The sequence below is a fragment of the Populus alba genome, chromosome 17 (genome assembly GCF_005239225.2).
Source record: "Populus alba chromosome 17, ASM523922v2, whole genome shotgun sequence".
Taxonomy (NCBI): Eukaryota; Viridiplantae; Streptophyta; class Magnoliopsida; order Malpighiales; family Salicaceae; genus Populus; species Populus alba.
The window spans coordinates 11563009-11580326 of record NC_133300.1 but is presented as its reverse complement, the minus strand read 5'-3'; the positions used below and the strand labels follow the sequence as shown (position 1 = coordinate 11580326).

The following is a 17318-nucleotide window of genomic DNA, read 5'->3' as shown; positions in this document are numbered from 1 at the left end:
GAATCCAAAATACCTCTACTATTGACTTGTAGGTCTTACTTTTCACAATATGTGATATATAATTCATGCATTTATAGAGCTTGAATCAATTATTGCTTCTCACTTCACGCGTTTATCAGGCGCTTATTCTGTCCTTTTATGCTCTACTCGATCGGTAACTAAATAGAAAAACCAATCAACTGTTGGACTGTTTATTTATAGATTGATCCATCAGTTTGAATAAAATTCAATTGTCAAAAAGAGAGAGAAGGGTTTCACATGTTAATAAACTATTTAAAGACAAGGAAAATAAAATAAGAGTTAGTAAAAGAAAACAAATGATAGCCCTGAGTGCATAGAAAATAATGGACGACTTGTTTCATCCCATGAGCCACTTAAATAAAAATAAAAATATAATAAATATACGCGCCATAATTTTTCTTTTAGCTTGTCCACGAGTAATTAAGTATTAGTTTTTCTTTTATGTATTTTAGTGGTGAAGAATTCTTATATCTATTATGTCGAGAAGAAAGTCGTTGATCAAAGCATTCATATTATTGAAAGGGATGCATTCATTTTTATTTCTTAAAAAAACTATTTTACTTGAGGTGTTCTTAAAAAAGGTATTATGCATCTTGATAGCGACACATTATTTTACCAAATAGGTTAGAACCATTTCTTATCGAACAATGAATTAGGAAACTATGATCAAATATTAAGGAACAAATCATTCATAAATTTGGACTGCCAGAAACAATCATAAAATGATCAAGGATTGGTATTCATTAGGGAGGATGTAAAGGAATTCAAATAGAAATATTGATTTGAAATAACTATTTGCACTCCTAGTGCTAATGGGAAAACCAAATAAACCAATAAAAATATCATCTGTAAAATATATATATTAGTTAGAAATAATCCTAAGAATTGTTATGATGCATTTTCAAAAGTATTATGGGTATAAAAAACTTCACAGAAAACTATCTTAAGAACTTTACCATTTACCTTGTATTGTAGCCATAATGTTTTGATGCCAATGAAACCTGCAGTGCAATCACTTAAGAGGGTTGTACAATGTAACATGGATAAAATATATTATCGATCTCATATGTTGGCAAAATTAGAGAATTTTGTTAAGGTAAGATTTAATGTATTAGACATCTTGCTTGCCAATAAGAAAAAGGTTAAAAGAGCATTCAACAAGTATGTAACCTCTTTATAAGTGATCTAGTATGGAGTATCATATTACCAATTAGTATAAGGATTTAAAATTTGGCAAGTGCTTAGTATAAGGATCATATTACCTAATTAGGAGGGCTCATATGTCATTGTCAAAAGTGCTTAGATGGGGAGCCTATTACCTAAGTGACCAAAATGAGAAATTATATTTTTGGTTGATTAATGATCGATACCTAAAAAAAAAAAATACTTTATATGTGAGACATAACAAAAGCTAATAGACTTGGAATAATAAATGATAAGCCTAGATATCACAAGTTTAAATTATTTTAGAGAAACTGTTTGTATTGCATGCCTAATGATAGGCTAAAAGATTCATGTTTTGTTACTTAAGTTTCTATTATTAATATTTAATTGACAACAAAAAATTTAGGTTATTTACAAGAAGTAGGGAATTTATCATATACAAACATTTGAATGCTTAACAAGAAATAAGAAGAACATTGTTCAAATTAAGATATTAGATGATAAACATATCATGTTCAAATTAATAACATTGCTCAAATTTTAGGAACTTATACATATAAAGTTACATGTACAATTGAATGCATGAATTTATTAATATTAGAAAAGTTAGAACAAAAATGTTCATACAAAAAATTAAAACATATTTTTCTCTAATCTGATCCTAAACTTATCCTAGATAGTATTGATAAACTGGAGATATTTTGAGGTCTTTTTTCTTAGTGACCTCTATTCTTAAGCTTAACTAATGTTGTGTTCATAGATTCTTGCAAGGTAATGGTTTTCTCCATATATCTCTTAGTTTTAGTCTCTAGTTGATTTATAAAAGCTTTAGTCTTAACAATTATTTACTTAACCCTAGTTATTTTTTTCTTAAGTGATTAACATTAGCCTAATGAGATTAAATATATAGTTTAAGGTTTTAAGAGTGAGGTTAGTTTGTTGGATAGAGGTGTACTCAGCTTCCCAAAACTCATTTTAAGATAACATAGATTCTTAAGTAGCTTTATATCTTATTTTCATCTCTAAAGTAGATACCATTGTGGTTTTGAGAGGCGTAAGAAATTTTATTTTTTTTTGAAATTGTTAATGGTACTTCCATATATTATAACCCATTAAGCTTTGAGATCCTTGATAATAGATGTTCCCAAGCTTTGGAGACGGTCCATTTTAGCTTTATTGCTTGGTATGTTAGTTTCTTAGTAAGCTTTATTCATTAATAAAGATTTTATTTGTTCTTTATCTCTAGGAAATTCTTATTTAGCTAAAAGTCTCCCATGTAGTTAGAGGGGATAACAAGGCTAGCAGCTCATCTAAAGTGCCTTACTAAGATTAAAAAAAAAAAAAAAAATTACTATGAAGGGTGGTTGTTGCTCAAAGTCAAAGAGAAGAGTGAATAACAAGTTTACCTATTTTTTTTTATAAAGAATAAGGAGTGCTCATGTTTGGTTGATAAGTGCTCCCAACTGCCAACTCTTGCATAACCACTAATGTAGTAAAGGGACTAACTTCTTCAGTTTCTTCACTAATCTGATATGGAATAGCTACGAATGTGGGTTTATGTTCTTTTAAAACAGCAAGTACTTTAGAGTGAGTCCTTGTAATAACATCTTCCTACCAACTACATTCTAAGGTAAGAGTATTATAGGCTCATTGATAGCTTTGCTGTCTAAAGAAGCTTCAACAACACTTATACTAGCTTTTATGACTTCTTCATTAATTGCCTTTGTGTTGTCATAACTTATTAAGGAGAAAGATTCTACCACAAAGATCATATCAAGATTATCATGGATGGAGTGTTATTATAACACCCATAATATAAATGAATTTTTATAATTAGGAATATGGTCAGTAGTTAGTTCATGAATGGTGGTCATCTCCCTCAAAGTTAAAGTTGAATGAGACTTTAATGCTTTATCTTAATTGTTTGCTAATGCTAGAGCAATAACAGGGTTAATTATAAGGCGTTGGTACATGAAAAACAAGAAGGATGGTGATAAGACAAATTCATACTTAAATGATGATGATAATAATAATAATAATAAAACAATCAATCAAATTATTTTCCTATATTCTTCTCACCAATTAAGTGATGAGTTCATCATCATCATCATTGAAAGCCTCAATAGACTAATGAGCCTCAATAGGTTAAACAATCCTTGATGAAGGAGGAATCATAGTAGGTTGAAAAACTATAAATAAACAAGAAAAATGATGTTAATAAATAAATTATGGAAATGACAACATAATGGGATAAAGTTAAGCGTGCTTACTATGAGTTCTTTAGATAGGCTTTTTACTTGACCTTCTCATTAGTACCTCAATGGTCTTGTTGCTTTGAACATAAAGTTCCTTGTAAAAAAAGAACTTGTTAGTTATTTTTTTTTAAATGAAGAAAAAAAATGCATGATTATGATCAATTATCAATGTGAAGTCTCTCATCCTATAACAACTCAGATGATGTTTGGGTTCCAAAGTAACATCCACCACTTGCTCCATATTCTAAAACATTCACAACTAGAAAATTAATAAATACAAACGAAAATACCGATAGAATGTTTCCGTTGATAAATTACAGTGAATTTTACCGATAAAAATATTCCTTTGGCATATATTGAAGGAATTATAGTTGGAAAAATAAAAATTAAAACAAAGCCAAAAAGTAAGATGATATGAACAATTTACCAATAAAATTACCGACGGTTTTAATTTCGTCAATAAACTCATTGGTAAATTGTTCACATCTTCCTGATACTGTTCATCATGTCAATTATCAATGGAATTACTGATGAAAAATTCCATTGGTATTTTTCAAAGAACTCAGGAACTGTTCACTTCTCAATTGCATTGTAAATTATTGTTCTTTACATATGAAATCACCGACAAATTGAAAAATCATCAGTGTTATTTGGCGGGTTTTTGAAATTTTTTTTATTAAATTGAATATTTAAATTAAATATTACAGACAAAATCATTGACGGATTGAAAAATCGTTATTGAATTTTTTTTATTAAATTGAATATTTAAATTAAATATTACAAATGAAATTACCGACAGTTTGACCAAAAAAGAAAGTGTAGCCAACATCTCTTTATTTATCTTTGTGGTATTTTTAAACACTTAAATGGCGTTGAAAATCGATTAAAAAATCCAACATCAGATAATGCGGTTAGCCAATTGTTATTTTTTTTAAATGAAGAAAAAAAAATGCATGATTCATGATCAATTATCAATATGAAGTCTCTCATCCTATAACAACTTAGGTGATGTTTAGGTTCTAAAGTAACATCCACCACTTGCTCCATATTCTAAAACATTCACTACCAGAAAATTGATAAATACAAATAGAAATACTGACATAATGTTTCCGTTGGTAAATTACAGTGAATTTTACAGATAAAAATATTCTTTCATAATATATCGAGGGAATATAGTTGGAAAAATAAGAATTAAAACAAAGCTAAAAAGTAAGATGATATGAACAATTTACCAATAGAGTTACATCGGTTTTAACTTTGTCGATAAACTCATTAGTAAATTGTTCACATCTTCATGACACTATTCATCATGTCAATTATCAATGGAATTACTGACGAAAAATTCCATCGGTATTTTTCAAAGAACTCTAGAACTGTTCACTTTTCAATTGCATTGTTAATTATTGTTCTTTACAGATGAAATCACTGACAGATTGAAAAATCATCGGTGTTATTTGACGGGTTTTTGAAATTTTTTTTATTAAATTGAATATTTAAATTAAATATTACATACGAAATCATCGACGGATTGAAAAATCATTAGTGTTATTTGGCGGGTTTTTGAATTTTTTTTTATTAAACTAATTATTTAAATAAATATTAAAGACAAAATTACTGACAGATTGACTAGAAAAGAAAGTGTAGCCAACATCTCTTTATTTTTCTTTGTGGTATTCTTAAACACTTAAATGGCGTTGAAAATCGATTAAAAAATCCAACATCAGATAATGCGGTTAGCCAATTGTTATATTAGATTAGGCCTAATCATATCTTGTAATTATCATGTTTATGGTTAATCATTAACACCACATGTTAGTATTATGATTGGTGTTTGTTGTTTATTGATTATTGACTAAATGACTAGTCTTTCTTTGTCCCAAAACAAGTTCTCTTAGTAAGGTATATGGTTTAAAATCATCAGTGTATTTAAATGTTGTATCCTTTGAAATTGGGTCTTGGTTAGCTAACCTTGTAGTTACCTTTTTTTTTTTTTTAATTTAAAAAATGTTAGTGATCACTAATCTATATGTCATCCTTATCATTAAGTTTTAGTGACTTATAATTGTGGCTAATGCTTACATCATTTTTTTCTCCAAGCTTTTTAGGTTTAAAGATCTTTAGCTCTTGTCATATACCATTATGTTTAGCTTCACCACTAAGTCTTTTTTATTGGGTACAAATTATATGAAAAGTGAGATATTTCACTTGGTCACCTTGGTCTAATTTACTTCTTTACTAATAGTCTTATTAACATTTTTTAGCTTTCTAAATATAATAACCTCAAATGTTTACCCATTTTTAAGTTTTACGTATGATATCAGTTGCTGCTCAACTTCTTCAAAATCTTTTTCAAAGTTTGAATTGGTATTGAACGAGCCATCAAAACTTTATTGAAATAACCAACTAGATATGTTCCCCTAACTTGTTGATCGACAAAAAGTCCTTAAGTATAGGAAGATTGAGATTGGCTTGATGAAAGGCAACTTATGGGGCACTAAACTACCCAATTATTGCATATGAAATCAAAGATAGATTGAAAAGTAGTCGGTAATATTTGATGATTTTTTTTAAAATTTTTGATTAAATTAAAAATTTAAATTAAATATTTACAGACGAAACACCGACAAAATGGTTAAAAATATTAATATTTAATTATCTTTCAGTAAAATGTCCTAATAAAAAGATTAGAATCCCTCATTTCACAACAAACATGCCTCCTTTTCTTCTTCTTCTTTTCTTTTTGTAAAAAACATCAACATCCCTTTCTTGCTCTTCTCTTCTCTTCTCTGCTCAACTCCTCTTCTCCTCCACGCTTAGGTATGTCTTCTCCTCTTTTCTTCTTTTCTTTTCTCAGTACTTTTTTATTAACATACTTTATAATTTTTTTCTCTTCTCAGCTTCAATCACAACTACATTAAGGTAAGATTTTTTTTTTTATCTTCTTTTTTGGTGTTTTTTTTCATTATATTTGTTATTTTATTTTATTTTAAAAATTTTCAGTTCTTAATAATTGTATGAATGTTGTTGTCATGTGAGATCAATTTTTAGTTGATTTATTCATAGAATTTTAAAATAGATTTTAATTATTTAATTATTTTTCTAGGTTTGTTAAATAGATTTGTTTTTAAAATATTTTTAAATAATCATCGACGAAATTGCATATGGTATTTTTTTCGGTTATATGACAAGCTTCCTGAAGGAAATATTGACAGAATGAAGCGGGTAAAATTGTTTTTTAACGTCCTTTTCTTGTAAGTAAATCCATCGGTAATAAATTTTTTTTTATTACCGACAGACTTACCGACAAACAAAAAATTATCGACAAAAGATTCACCGACGAAATATTTCTGCCTGTGATCCCGCCGATAAATTAATAATCAATAGAATGATAATACAAATACCGACAGAAGATTTCGTGGTTAAATATAAGAATTCTAGTAATGATTACCCTATATAGGCCTACTCAATTTATGGCACTAAATTATTAAAAACATGATGCATTGTATGAATCCTAACAACCATGTCACATGGTGAGGGGTAGAGGGCTCATACAAGAAGTAGTTATTCTTTTAACCAAGATAGATCACCAATTCAAAGTGAATATTTCTCTTTTAATGTTCAAAGGGAAGAGATGATCCATTTCAAAAATAATTTCTTCTTGGTAAGGCCTTAAACATTCCCCAACCATTCCTTATACGACATTGCTTATAATTTACCTAGTTAACAATAGACATGTAGCTAGTAAGGTTTTAGAAACAAGTGATTAGAGATTTTTTTCTTTGAAAGCTGTTGGAAAATGTTTTTTTTTAAGAACAAAATCTAGGGGTTGTTCAAAAATAGAGTAATACTTCAATTTTCTGAAAAACTAAAGTTAATGAAAGGAAAACTAAAACTTCTTTTTGAAATGCAATATTTCTCCATCAAAAAAGTTGAAAAACTAGTTTTTTAGTTTTTCAAATTTGTATTGAGTTTGGAAAATATATTTTAGAAGTTCTCTTTAGTTTTTCAATTAAATAAAAAAACATGAACAATAAATTTCTTTCTTTCTTTTATATACGAGCACTTTTTAACAATATAAAATTAAAATTATTTTTATATATTTTTCATATTTAGTTAGCGTGATAAATTTACTTTTTATCATAATTATTTTATAAATAATTTTTTGAGATAATAATATAATTTTTTCATGATAATTTTGAATTTAATGAAATAAACTTAATATTCTACAATATCACAAATACAAAAAATTAAGATGATTATTATAAATTATGGTTTTGATTTTTCATGAAATACAATTATAATCTTGATGTATTTCTTTTTCTTTTATGAAGAAAATCATCTTAGTGTCCAACAAATAAACACGTTTTCAAATTATAATTGTTTTTATAACCCTAAGATTCAATATAGTAGTTTTTATAACCCTAAGTATCATGCTAAAACTAAATAACACTTTGTTTTGAAATAGTTTAGCTAGTTGACACGTTAGGAAGCAAAACATGGTTGCTTCCACAACATCAAGGGGGACAAGTCACCACTCAGGGACCTCCACCGGCGCAAACACCATCCGAGCTTGCACTGCCGCTCGAAGAGAGATGCCTGTGAGACCCCTCCAGTTCTGTAATTCGAAATAGTGCTTGATTAGTTATGTCATCGGTGGTTGATTTGTTGATCGATCTAAGCACATTTCTATGTTTATTGTTTTATGGTTGATATTTTAAAAACAATTAGAGAATTTTTTCTTACTTTATAGTAGTTTTCTTAACGAAGATGAGAATTTCACACTTTATTCTACTCGGAAGGGCTTTGTTGACGGTTAAGTTTGAATCATAATGTTTCTTTGTAGGAAGGAAAAAGGGAATAAGAAGTAAAATATGAAGCAAGCAATCTCATATAGAGATAAGAAGAGAGATCTATCTTCGAAAGTTAGTTGCGAAAGAAGAGAGAAAATGAGGAAATCGACAAGAGGAGCCATGGAATGGTAGGTGGTGCCATCATGGATTCGAGCCTCGTAATGAATTTGGAGACGACTGTTCTTAGGTATGAACGATCCTATGGATCTGCCATTTCCTCTACTTGTCAATTCTTGACATTTGTTTAATCACATGATCGAGGAGGGGAAAGAATGGAAGGAAGAAAGGCAAGGCGGTAGGCAGGCAATTTCGAAGAGATATCTATCTATACGGCTGTTCTTACGTATGAACGATCATATGGCTTTCTACAGGACATGTCAGCCCCTGTCGCCGGTCACCATCGAGCAATAATACGTTACCATGCCTACACACGGTGCCTTCTAATATCCACACGGTTCACGACTCTCTCTCTCTCTCTCTCTCTCTCTCTCTCTGTGTATAAGAGTATGTATAAGAGTAAACTAGATATTTTTTGTATTTTATTCAATTAAATGGATCTACGATGATGAAAAGTTGTGTTCCGTGTGTGTGTGTGTGTGTATATATATATTATTATATTATTATATTATTAAAGAGATTGGAGCATTTTTCTTTGGCTGACGTACCAACACTTCTATTTAAAGGCAGCAACGTCGACGATAGAAGTTTCATACAATAATAAGCTCTCATCTCTAATTCTATCTTCATAGTAGAGACTAGAGAGTGTCCCAAATATCATTCTTGTAAGATGGGGGATGAAGAGAAAAAGACTCCCACGTCCCTCGAGACCTCCATGGAGAATGGAAGGGAGGAGAAAACCACCTCAGATGACGAGCCAGAGGTTAAATACGGAGGAATTAAAGCCATGCCCTTTGTCATTGGTAAGCTCACACAGCTTATTTTTGTCTGATCTCTCTTTTCATAGGCAGAAAAAGTTTGTTTTTTTGGATGTTAAAGTCTGTTCATGCCCGTACGTGATCTCTTCATGATCTATATGACATTTATATGTGTCTGTATATGTGCAGGAAACGAGACCTTTGAGAAGCTTGGCACAGTTGGTTCCTTGACAAATCTTGTTGTGTATCTGACAACAGTTTTCAACATGAAGGGTGTCACTGCCACCACATTCCTTAACGTCTTCAGTGGAACCACAAACTTGGCACCTCTTCTTGGAGCTTACCTCACTGACACTTACTTTGGACGCTACAAAACTTTGGGTTTCGCTTCGATCTCTTCTTTCTTGGTAAGTTTCTGCTTGTTTTACAACTCGCCTCTTGAATTATTCTGGAAAACAGAAGAAAGGGAAAAGATGTTGTTCAGCAATGAAGCAAGTGAAGGGAGTTGAGGCCAGTGTTGACCCTGCAAAAGCACAGGGATAGCTGTAGCACGATGCTACCACCTAAGCACTTTCAACTTCCTAGGATTTAAACAAATTTAGAGTCTAGACTTTTGTTTTACCTTCTTGGTCTCAAGTTGATGAGACTTACAGCGCAGATCTTGTCTTCACATGCAATTCATTGACATATGTTTTGAGTATGGAATTAAAAAAATGCATGCTTCACTTATTGACAGTTTCGTGCTACTTTAGGTTATATTGGTAGGTGTCATCTTTAAAGAAAAGGGGAAAAACTTGTCCTAGTTATATATTTTCTCTTTGAATTACAGTCGAAAGAAAACTCTTTCGGTCTGTGGTTGTGGGAGTTACGGTGCAGCAGGTCACAGAGAACATTGGACAATAATTTTTATCTTTGTTAATTATATTTTATAAAATATAAATTATTTTACTCAAACACGAAATAATGAAAGTTACTCAACTCTTTCAATCCGTGGTTCTCATTCTAAAACTTGCACTTGTTTACTTATGTCATGTTCTGTGTTTCATACACCGTTTGGGAACAATTTATTATTATTTTTTTACTAAAATTTAATATGAATTTTATATTTTAAATTATTTTGATATGTTAATATTAAAAATAATTTTAAAAAATTAAAAAATATTATTAACATATATTTTAATATAAAAAATTATTTAAAAAACAATCAACTATACTGTACTTCATTTAACAGCACACAATGTTTTTATTCAGACACCACGAATTGATTTGTCGATAATTTATATATACAATTGTTTAAGTATTCCTGTCTGCGCGGAGTTCGTGGCAGTAAATCCAGTGAGGATAAATTTCTTTTATTTCCCAACGACGTCAAGTATATAATTATTACGGCTGCTCTTTTCTTCTACTACGCTTTTTGTATCATGTTCTATATATCTAGTATGACTTCCCATATTAATTTTTTTTTGTCATCTGTTTCGATTCAGGGAATGGTGGCGTTGATGCTAACAGCAGCAATCCCCACTCTGCACCCTCCAGAGTGTGCGCCAGGAGGTGCGTGCGCTGGGCCAACAACTTGGCAAATAGCCTTCCTGCTGAGTGCGTTTGCCTTTTTGGTAATCGGAGCTGGTGGCATACGGCCCTGCAACCTAGCCTTTGGAGCAGATCAATTCAATCCCAATACTGAATCCGGCAAGAGGGGTATCAACAGTTTCTTCAATTGGTACTACTTTACCTTCACGTTCGCCGTGATGGTATCGGTGACTGGCATTGTCTATGTGCAATCAAACATTAGCTGGCCCATTGGTTTCGGAATTCCGGCATTCCTAATGCTGCTTTCTTGTGTGATGTTCTTCGTGGGAACAAGAATTTATGTTATAGTGAAACCTGAAGGCAGCCCCATAAGTAGTGTGGTGCATGTAATTGTTGCTGCTACGAAGAAACGAGGCCTGAAGCTTCCAGAAAACTCAACTGTCTCTCTTTTCAGCGACGTTCCGGCCAAATCTATCAACTCTAAGCTTCCTCGCACTGAACAATTTAGGTGAGAAGGATTAATTTCTGGACAACATTTTAGCATGAATCATTTTATACAACAGCATCGTCAGTGGAGCACTTTCGTGTGTGAAGACTCGGCAGCGTAAATTAATTATTTGATTGCCAATTACAGAATCAGAGGTAATTTTTTTTTTTTTTCGTTTTGACTTTTAATACTCAATGATCACGACCACTGCAGGTATCTTGACAAAGCTGCAATCATTACAGATGGAGATCAAATTAATTTGGATGGTTCAGCTACTAACCCATCGAAACTTTGTAGCATCCAACAAGTCGAGGAAGTGAAGTGTTTGCTGAGGATAATTCCCATATGGTCAACATCCATACTTTATCATATTCCCTTGATCCAGCAACAGACTTATGCAGTTTTCCAAGCCCTTCAGATGGATAGACGTCTGGGCACCAGTTTTGAGGTGCCTGCCGCAACGTACGTAATCTTTACAATGATAACCCTAACCATCTGGATTCCCCTCTATGACCGAATCATTGTTCCGTTTCTTCAAAGGCTCACTGGCAAAGAAGGTGGACTAACATTGCTTCAAAGAATGGGAATTGGAATGGTTCTAGCAATGCTTTGCACGATCGTTTCTGGGGTGGTAGAAGGAAACAGAAGGCACATTGCTTTAACAAGGCCAACCTTAGGCATTACAAGTAAAGGAGGCGCTATATCATCAATGTCTGCCATGTGGCTGATACCACAACTTTCACTCTCTGGACTTTCAGAGGGTTTCAATTATATTGCACAGATCGAGTTCTACTACAAGCAATTCCCAGAAAATATGAGGAGTATCGCTGGCTCATCCTTTTTCGCAGGTGTTGCTATCTCTAATTATCTAAGTGGTTTCCTAGTTTCTATGGTCCAACGCATTACTTCAGGGAGTAAATCTGGAGACTGGTTGGACGATGATCTTAACAAGGGGAAACTGGATTGCTTCTATTACGCGATCGTTGGTCTGGGGATCCTCAACTTCGGCTATTTTCTTTTGTGTGCCAAATGGTATAGATACAAAGATGGTGATAATTCCACAGTGGAGATGGCTGCAAAGGGACCGCAGAAGCATATTGTATGAATAGGAAAGCTTCAAGCCTTGAATGGAACTGGACCACGTACTGCCAGTCGTTTTCCTTCCCAGCATCAACACGTCAAGGAGTTCATTTAGAGAGAAGAGCAAGAGAAATGCAAGCACTATTCTCAATTAGAACCATAACATACCTCATGGAATGTTGTCACCCTGTAAGGAGCTCTGGCTATAAAACCTGCCATATATATATATATATATATATATATATATAGACACACACACACTCGGGCTGACATTGTTAGCTAGCTTTGTTCCTATGAAGTATCTGGTTGTATAAAATATCCATTGAATAAAAAAGAAAACCACTTGCCATTCCACCCATCTTCTTATGCTAGACACTAAACATGGTCGGCACCCTCCTTTTCCTTGATCCGTCACCTTCCTTTCCTTTGATCCCTCACTGGCCACCATCTCCAACCGTAAACCCCTGAATCTCGCCAAACCATAAGATTATAACCACACATGAGCTGTCGAAGTGTAGAATTCATCTTCAAATTGAATTTAGAAACAACAAGATTAAAGTCCCCCTTCCCTGTGACGAAACCCACACAACTGATATTATCACTATAACCCATGTAATTGATTGATCCAAATAAAGCAAGAATAAGTCCACCAGATCAAACAACAAAACCCACAGACAGTAACAAATGAAGAATCACTGAAACCAAAAGCTAAATCTCAACTTTAACACCAGATGGGATTAGAGAAGGATTAGCTAAATCTCAACATCAACATGCCATAGCTCAGTGAATGTGAAGTGAGAAAGAGAGGAGACAATGGAATATATGATTTTGGATTTTGTCGAGAGTTTGGTAATTTCTTATTACACAAATAGAATTGGTAATTTTTGAGTTTTTAATTATAAGAGTTTTCTTTGTTTGACATGCCTGGTGAATATGCATACGAAATGCAGACAAATTCATGATGTGTACATTATATTTCATAGAATGCCTTTTAAGGTATATACGAGCTATATACATCATTCCAGTCAGGACAGAATTGGTAATATACTAGTTACATGACCCGCGCGATGCCGCGGGTTAATTTTTTTAACATAAAAAATATTAAAAAAAAATTAAAAGTGTTAGGTCTTTCTTCAAAGTTATACCCAAAAATCTTAGGTTTGACTGCAGTGTTTGACCCTAGAGTAAACACAGGACCCAAGAGCATTGGATGTGAGTTTAGCTATAAGATCGTGTCATAAAAACGTAATAATTAAATAGATTAATTAAAAAAAACCAAAGAAAAAAAACCAATAGAAAGAAAAAAAAACTAATGAAGAAAAAGAAAAAATATTGAATTAACTGGGTTAACCCTTTAAACCAGGTTAACCCATCAAACCTGAGATCCGCGTCATAAAAGTTTGATAACTAAATAGAAAAAAATTAACGGGTTTACCCATAATTAACAAGGTTAACCCGTCAAACCAAGTTAACCTGTCAAGCCCGGGATACATATCATGAAAGTCTGATAATTAAATAGAAAGAAATTTAACATTAACAAACTAAACTAAACAAAAAAAAATAATTAAAAAGAAAAACAATTTTGGGTTAGCCCGTCAAACCAGGTTAAGCCGTCAAACCTGGGATCCACTTCATGAAAGTTTGATAACTAAATAGAAAAAAAAAATTGATGGGTTTACCTATAATTAACTGGGTTAACCTGTCAAACCAAGTTAACTCGTCAAGCCCGAGATACGTGTCATGAAAATTATAATTAAATAGAAAGAAATTTAACATTAACAAATTAAATTAAACGAAAAAAATTAATTAAAAAGAAAAAAAATTCAGGGTTAACCCGTTAAATCAGGTTAAGCCATCAAACCCGGGATCTATATCATAAAAGTTTGATATCTAAATAAAAAAAAAATAACATTAATAAACTAATTCAAACAAAAAAAATTATTAAGAGAATTTTTTTTTTAAAAAAGACAGTTAATATATGTTATAATATAATATAATAATTATATTAATATAATATATTAATAATAAAATAAGTAAAAAGCGTGGGAAGCTACAGTAGTTTCCCCACGCCTTTTAGTATATTACTTAATATATATATATATTCGGGCTTGAGTAAGCTTAGAGCGTACTTGGGCACCAATGGGCTTAAGATAATAGGGGCCACCTTATTCTAAATAGAAGCCTCAATCTTAATAGTGGATGCTCTCGAGTATGACCACACTTTATCCTGGTTAAACATGTTCTACTCCCTGTAAATGTGAGAAAATTAATCGAATTATTTATAGAATATGATACAAAATTAACTTTAAAAAATAGTTTTCAAAGAAATTTGAATAATTTTGGTTAGAATAATAAAAAAATAAATTCAATTCAGTTTGATTTTAGTTTTAAAAGTTAAAACAAAAACACCAAACCGAATCAAATTGAACTAAACAAAATAAAAAGGCTCATTATAAACTAAAGGCAAACTAAAGACCCATTAAATTAAAGCATGTTAAAAATAGCTTAACAAAAAGTCTTATTAATTGAATTAGACTTATTGGGTTTTGTTTTTTAAAATAAAATCAAATCAAATAGAACCAAATTGATTGGTTTGATTTGATTATTCAATTCAGTTCAAAATTTTAAAAAGAAAATTTGGTTCAATTAGATTTTTTTTATTCAAACCAAACTATTTGAACCAAAATTTATCCTTAGTTACCAACCAAAAGGACAAATCATACATACAATAAATATTAGCATGCCTCCCATCCAAGTGTCAAATAAATGATTAGTCTAAGAGCCATCATCAATTGTATGTTATACACAAACTCTAAAATAAAAGTAAGTTTTTGCAATGGCTCATTATCATTTTAGGCCTTTGTTCCCAAGTAGTGTATAATTATAGTTAGCAAGCATATTCACCATTCCACCCTCAGATATAACATGCACATGTGAGTTCAAGGTTATATAAACAATATTGAACTCAAAGGTAAGGAACTTCATTTTTTTAAAATTTTTTTTCCTTCATATCTTACACTAAAAATCTCCTTACAACTCAAACACATAAATGTTGCCCTACAAGGCTTTTTTTCTCTTTTAATTAAAATAACTTTAACAATTGAGATAACATGTATCATAACAAGTTCAGCTGATTGCTAATGAGGTGTCATCTACTCTACAAGTGTATATGTAGTCTTAAGCCAAATACACGACCCAACCACTTTATTTAAAACTATCTTAACCAATAATTGGGTAGTTTAGTGCCTCGTAAGTTGCCTTTCACCAAGCCAATCTTAATCTTTCTATACTTAAGGATTTTTTGTTGATCAACAAGTTAGGGAACATGCCTAGTTGGCTATTTCAACAAAGTGTTGAAGGCTCATTAAATGCCAATTCAAACTTTGAAAAAGATTTTGAAGAAGTTGAGCAACAACTGATATCAGTCATAAAACTTAGAAATGGATAAACATTTGAGGTTATTGTATTAAGAAAGCTAAAAAATGTTAATAAGCCTATTAGTAAGAATAAAATAGACCAAGGTGGCCAAGTGAAATATCCAACTTTTCATATAATTATACCCATTAAAAAGGACTTGGGGGGGCTGAACATAATGGTACACAACAAGAGCTCAAGATCTTGAGGCCTAGAAAGCCTATTAGAAAAAATAATATAAGCATTAGACATAATATAAGTCATCAAAACTCAATGATGAGGATGTCAAATAGACTAATGATCACAAATATTTCCTAATTCTAAAAAAGGTGACTATAAGGTTAGTTAACAAAAACCTAATTTTGAAGGATACAACATTTAAATACAATAATGATATACCTTACTAAGAGAACTAGTTTTGGAATAAAAAAAGACCAATCATTTAGTCAATAATCAATAAAAAATAAACACCAATCATACTAACATGTGGTGTTAATGATTTACCATAAACATGATTATTACAAAATAGGATTAAGCCCAATCTATTATAATAATTGGCTATCTGCATTATCCAATGGTGGATTTTTTAAATCAATTTGAGATAAAAGGTATGTCAATATTCCTTCATTTATTCTAAATAAAAGAGTATATGGGCATTGTTTATACTAAAAATAAACAAGCACATGTCATTTAATTAAGAACAATAGTTGTTCACTTTATAAGTTAATAAGGAAATATAAAATGACTATCAACCGTGAAATCGACCATCAACCATTGAAGATAACTGAGATCGACCATTGACCAAAAATATTAGAATTCACATTAAAACATTGATCAATTAGGTTCAATTAAAATAATGGATATTATAATTTAACAAAAACACATACAACTACAGTAAGGACACACACAAATAAAAAGTATAAGTTGTACTAGGATTTAGATTATAAGAGCATCTCCAATGAGAAATGCTATATTGAAGAGTCAAAAGGAGAAAATGGCTTTTTGAATAGTGTAAATATATCTTTTTTGATTATGTGCATTCCAATGATAAAAAGCTATTTAGAAAAGCCAATTATATTTTAATATATTTCATGTTAAATTAATTTTAATATAATTATATAACTAATTTAGATATGTTATATATAATATAATTATGATGTTATTAATTATATAATTAATATGAGTAATTTATAAAAGTAATATAAAATTAATGAAGTAATATAAAATTTAAAAGATATAATTTAAAATTAAATTTAAATTTTATTTATATGAATATTTTTAATTTTAAGTTTTATATGTTATTGTTAAAAATTTAATTTTTTAAAAGTAAATTCAAATTCAAACTTTGAAAAAATGACCGCCAACATAACCGCCAACATTTTAAATTTTAAAATTTCAAATTTTGAAAAAATTAACACCAACATTCTAAGATTTTACAATTTGAAAAAATAATCCATCTATAAATATTCTCATATACCTTAATATTTTTTCTCGTCATTTTCTTCTCTCCAATCTTTGTTATATTTCATTAAAATTCATCATGAATCATTCTAATTTTAATTTTTATGATGCTTTTGATTTTGATGATGATACTCCTGTGTTTGCTTTTCAAATTGCTACTGTTGTAGTTGCTGAAGAAGAA

The 17318-nt window shown here is 30.8% G+C and overlaps 1 protein-coding gene across 1 annotated transcript; it reads left to right on the top strand.

Moving 5' to 3' along the window:
* The first annotated feature begins 8963 nt into the window (after positions 1-8963).
* Positions 8964-12616, top strand: LOC118031833 (protein NRT1/ PTR FAMILY 2.10). The gene is made up of 4 exons (XM_035036327.2): positions 8964-9210; positions 9355-9572; positions 10650-11203; positions 11396-12616. Exons 1-4 carry the CDS (start codon positions 9078-9080, stop codon positions 12285-12287), a joined length of 1797 nt encoding a protein of 598 aa, XP_034892218.1. The 5' UTR covers positions 8964-9077; the 3' UTR covers positions 12288-12616.
* Positions 12617-17318: the final 4702 nt, after the last annotated feature.

Excerpts from the sequence above, each read along its gene's own strand:
- LOC118031833 (XM_035036327.2), top strand. The coding sequence starts at position 9,078 with ATGGGGGATGAAGAGAAAAAGACTCCCACGTCCCTCGAGACCTCCATG. Across the intron at positions 9,211-9,354 it reads AGCCATGCCCTTTGTCATTG|GAAACGAGACCTTTGAGAAG; the intron begins GTAAGCTCACAC and ends GTATATGTGCAG. Across the intron at positions 11,204-11,395 it reads CCTCGCACTGAACAATTTAG|GTATCTTGACAAAGCTGCAA; the intron begins GTGAGAAGGATT and ends CGACCACTGCAG.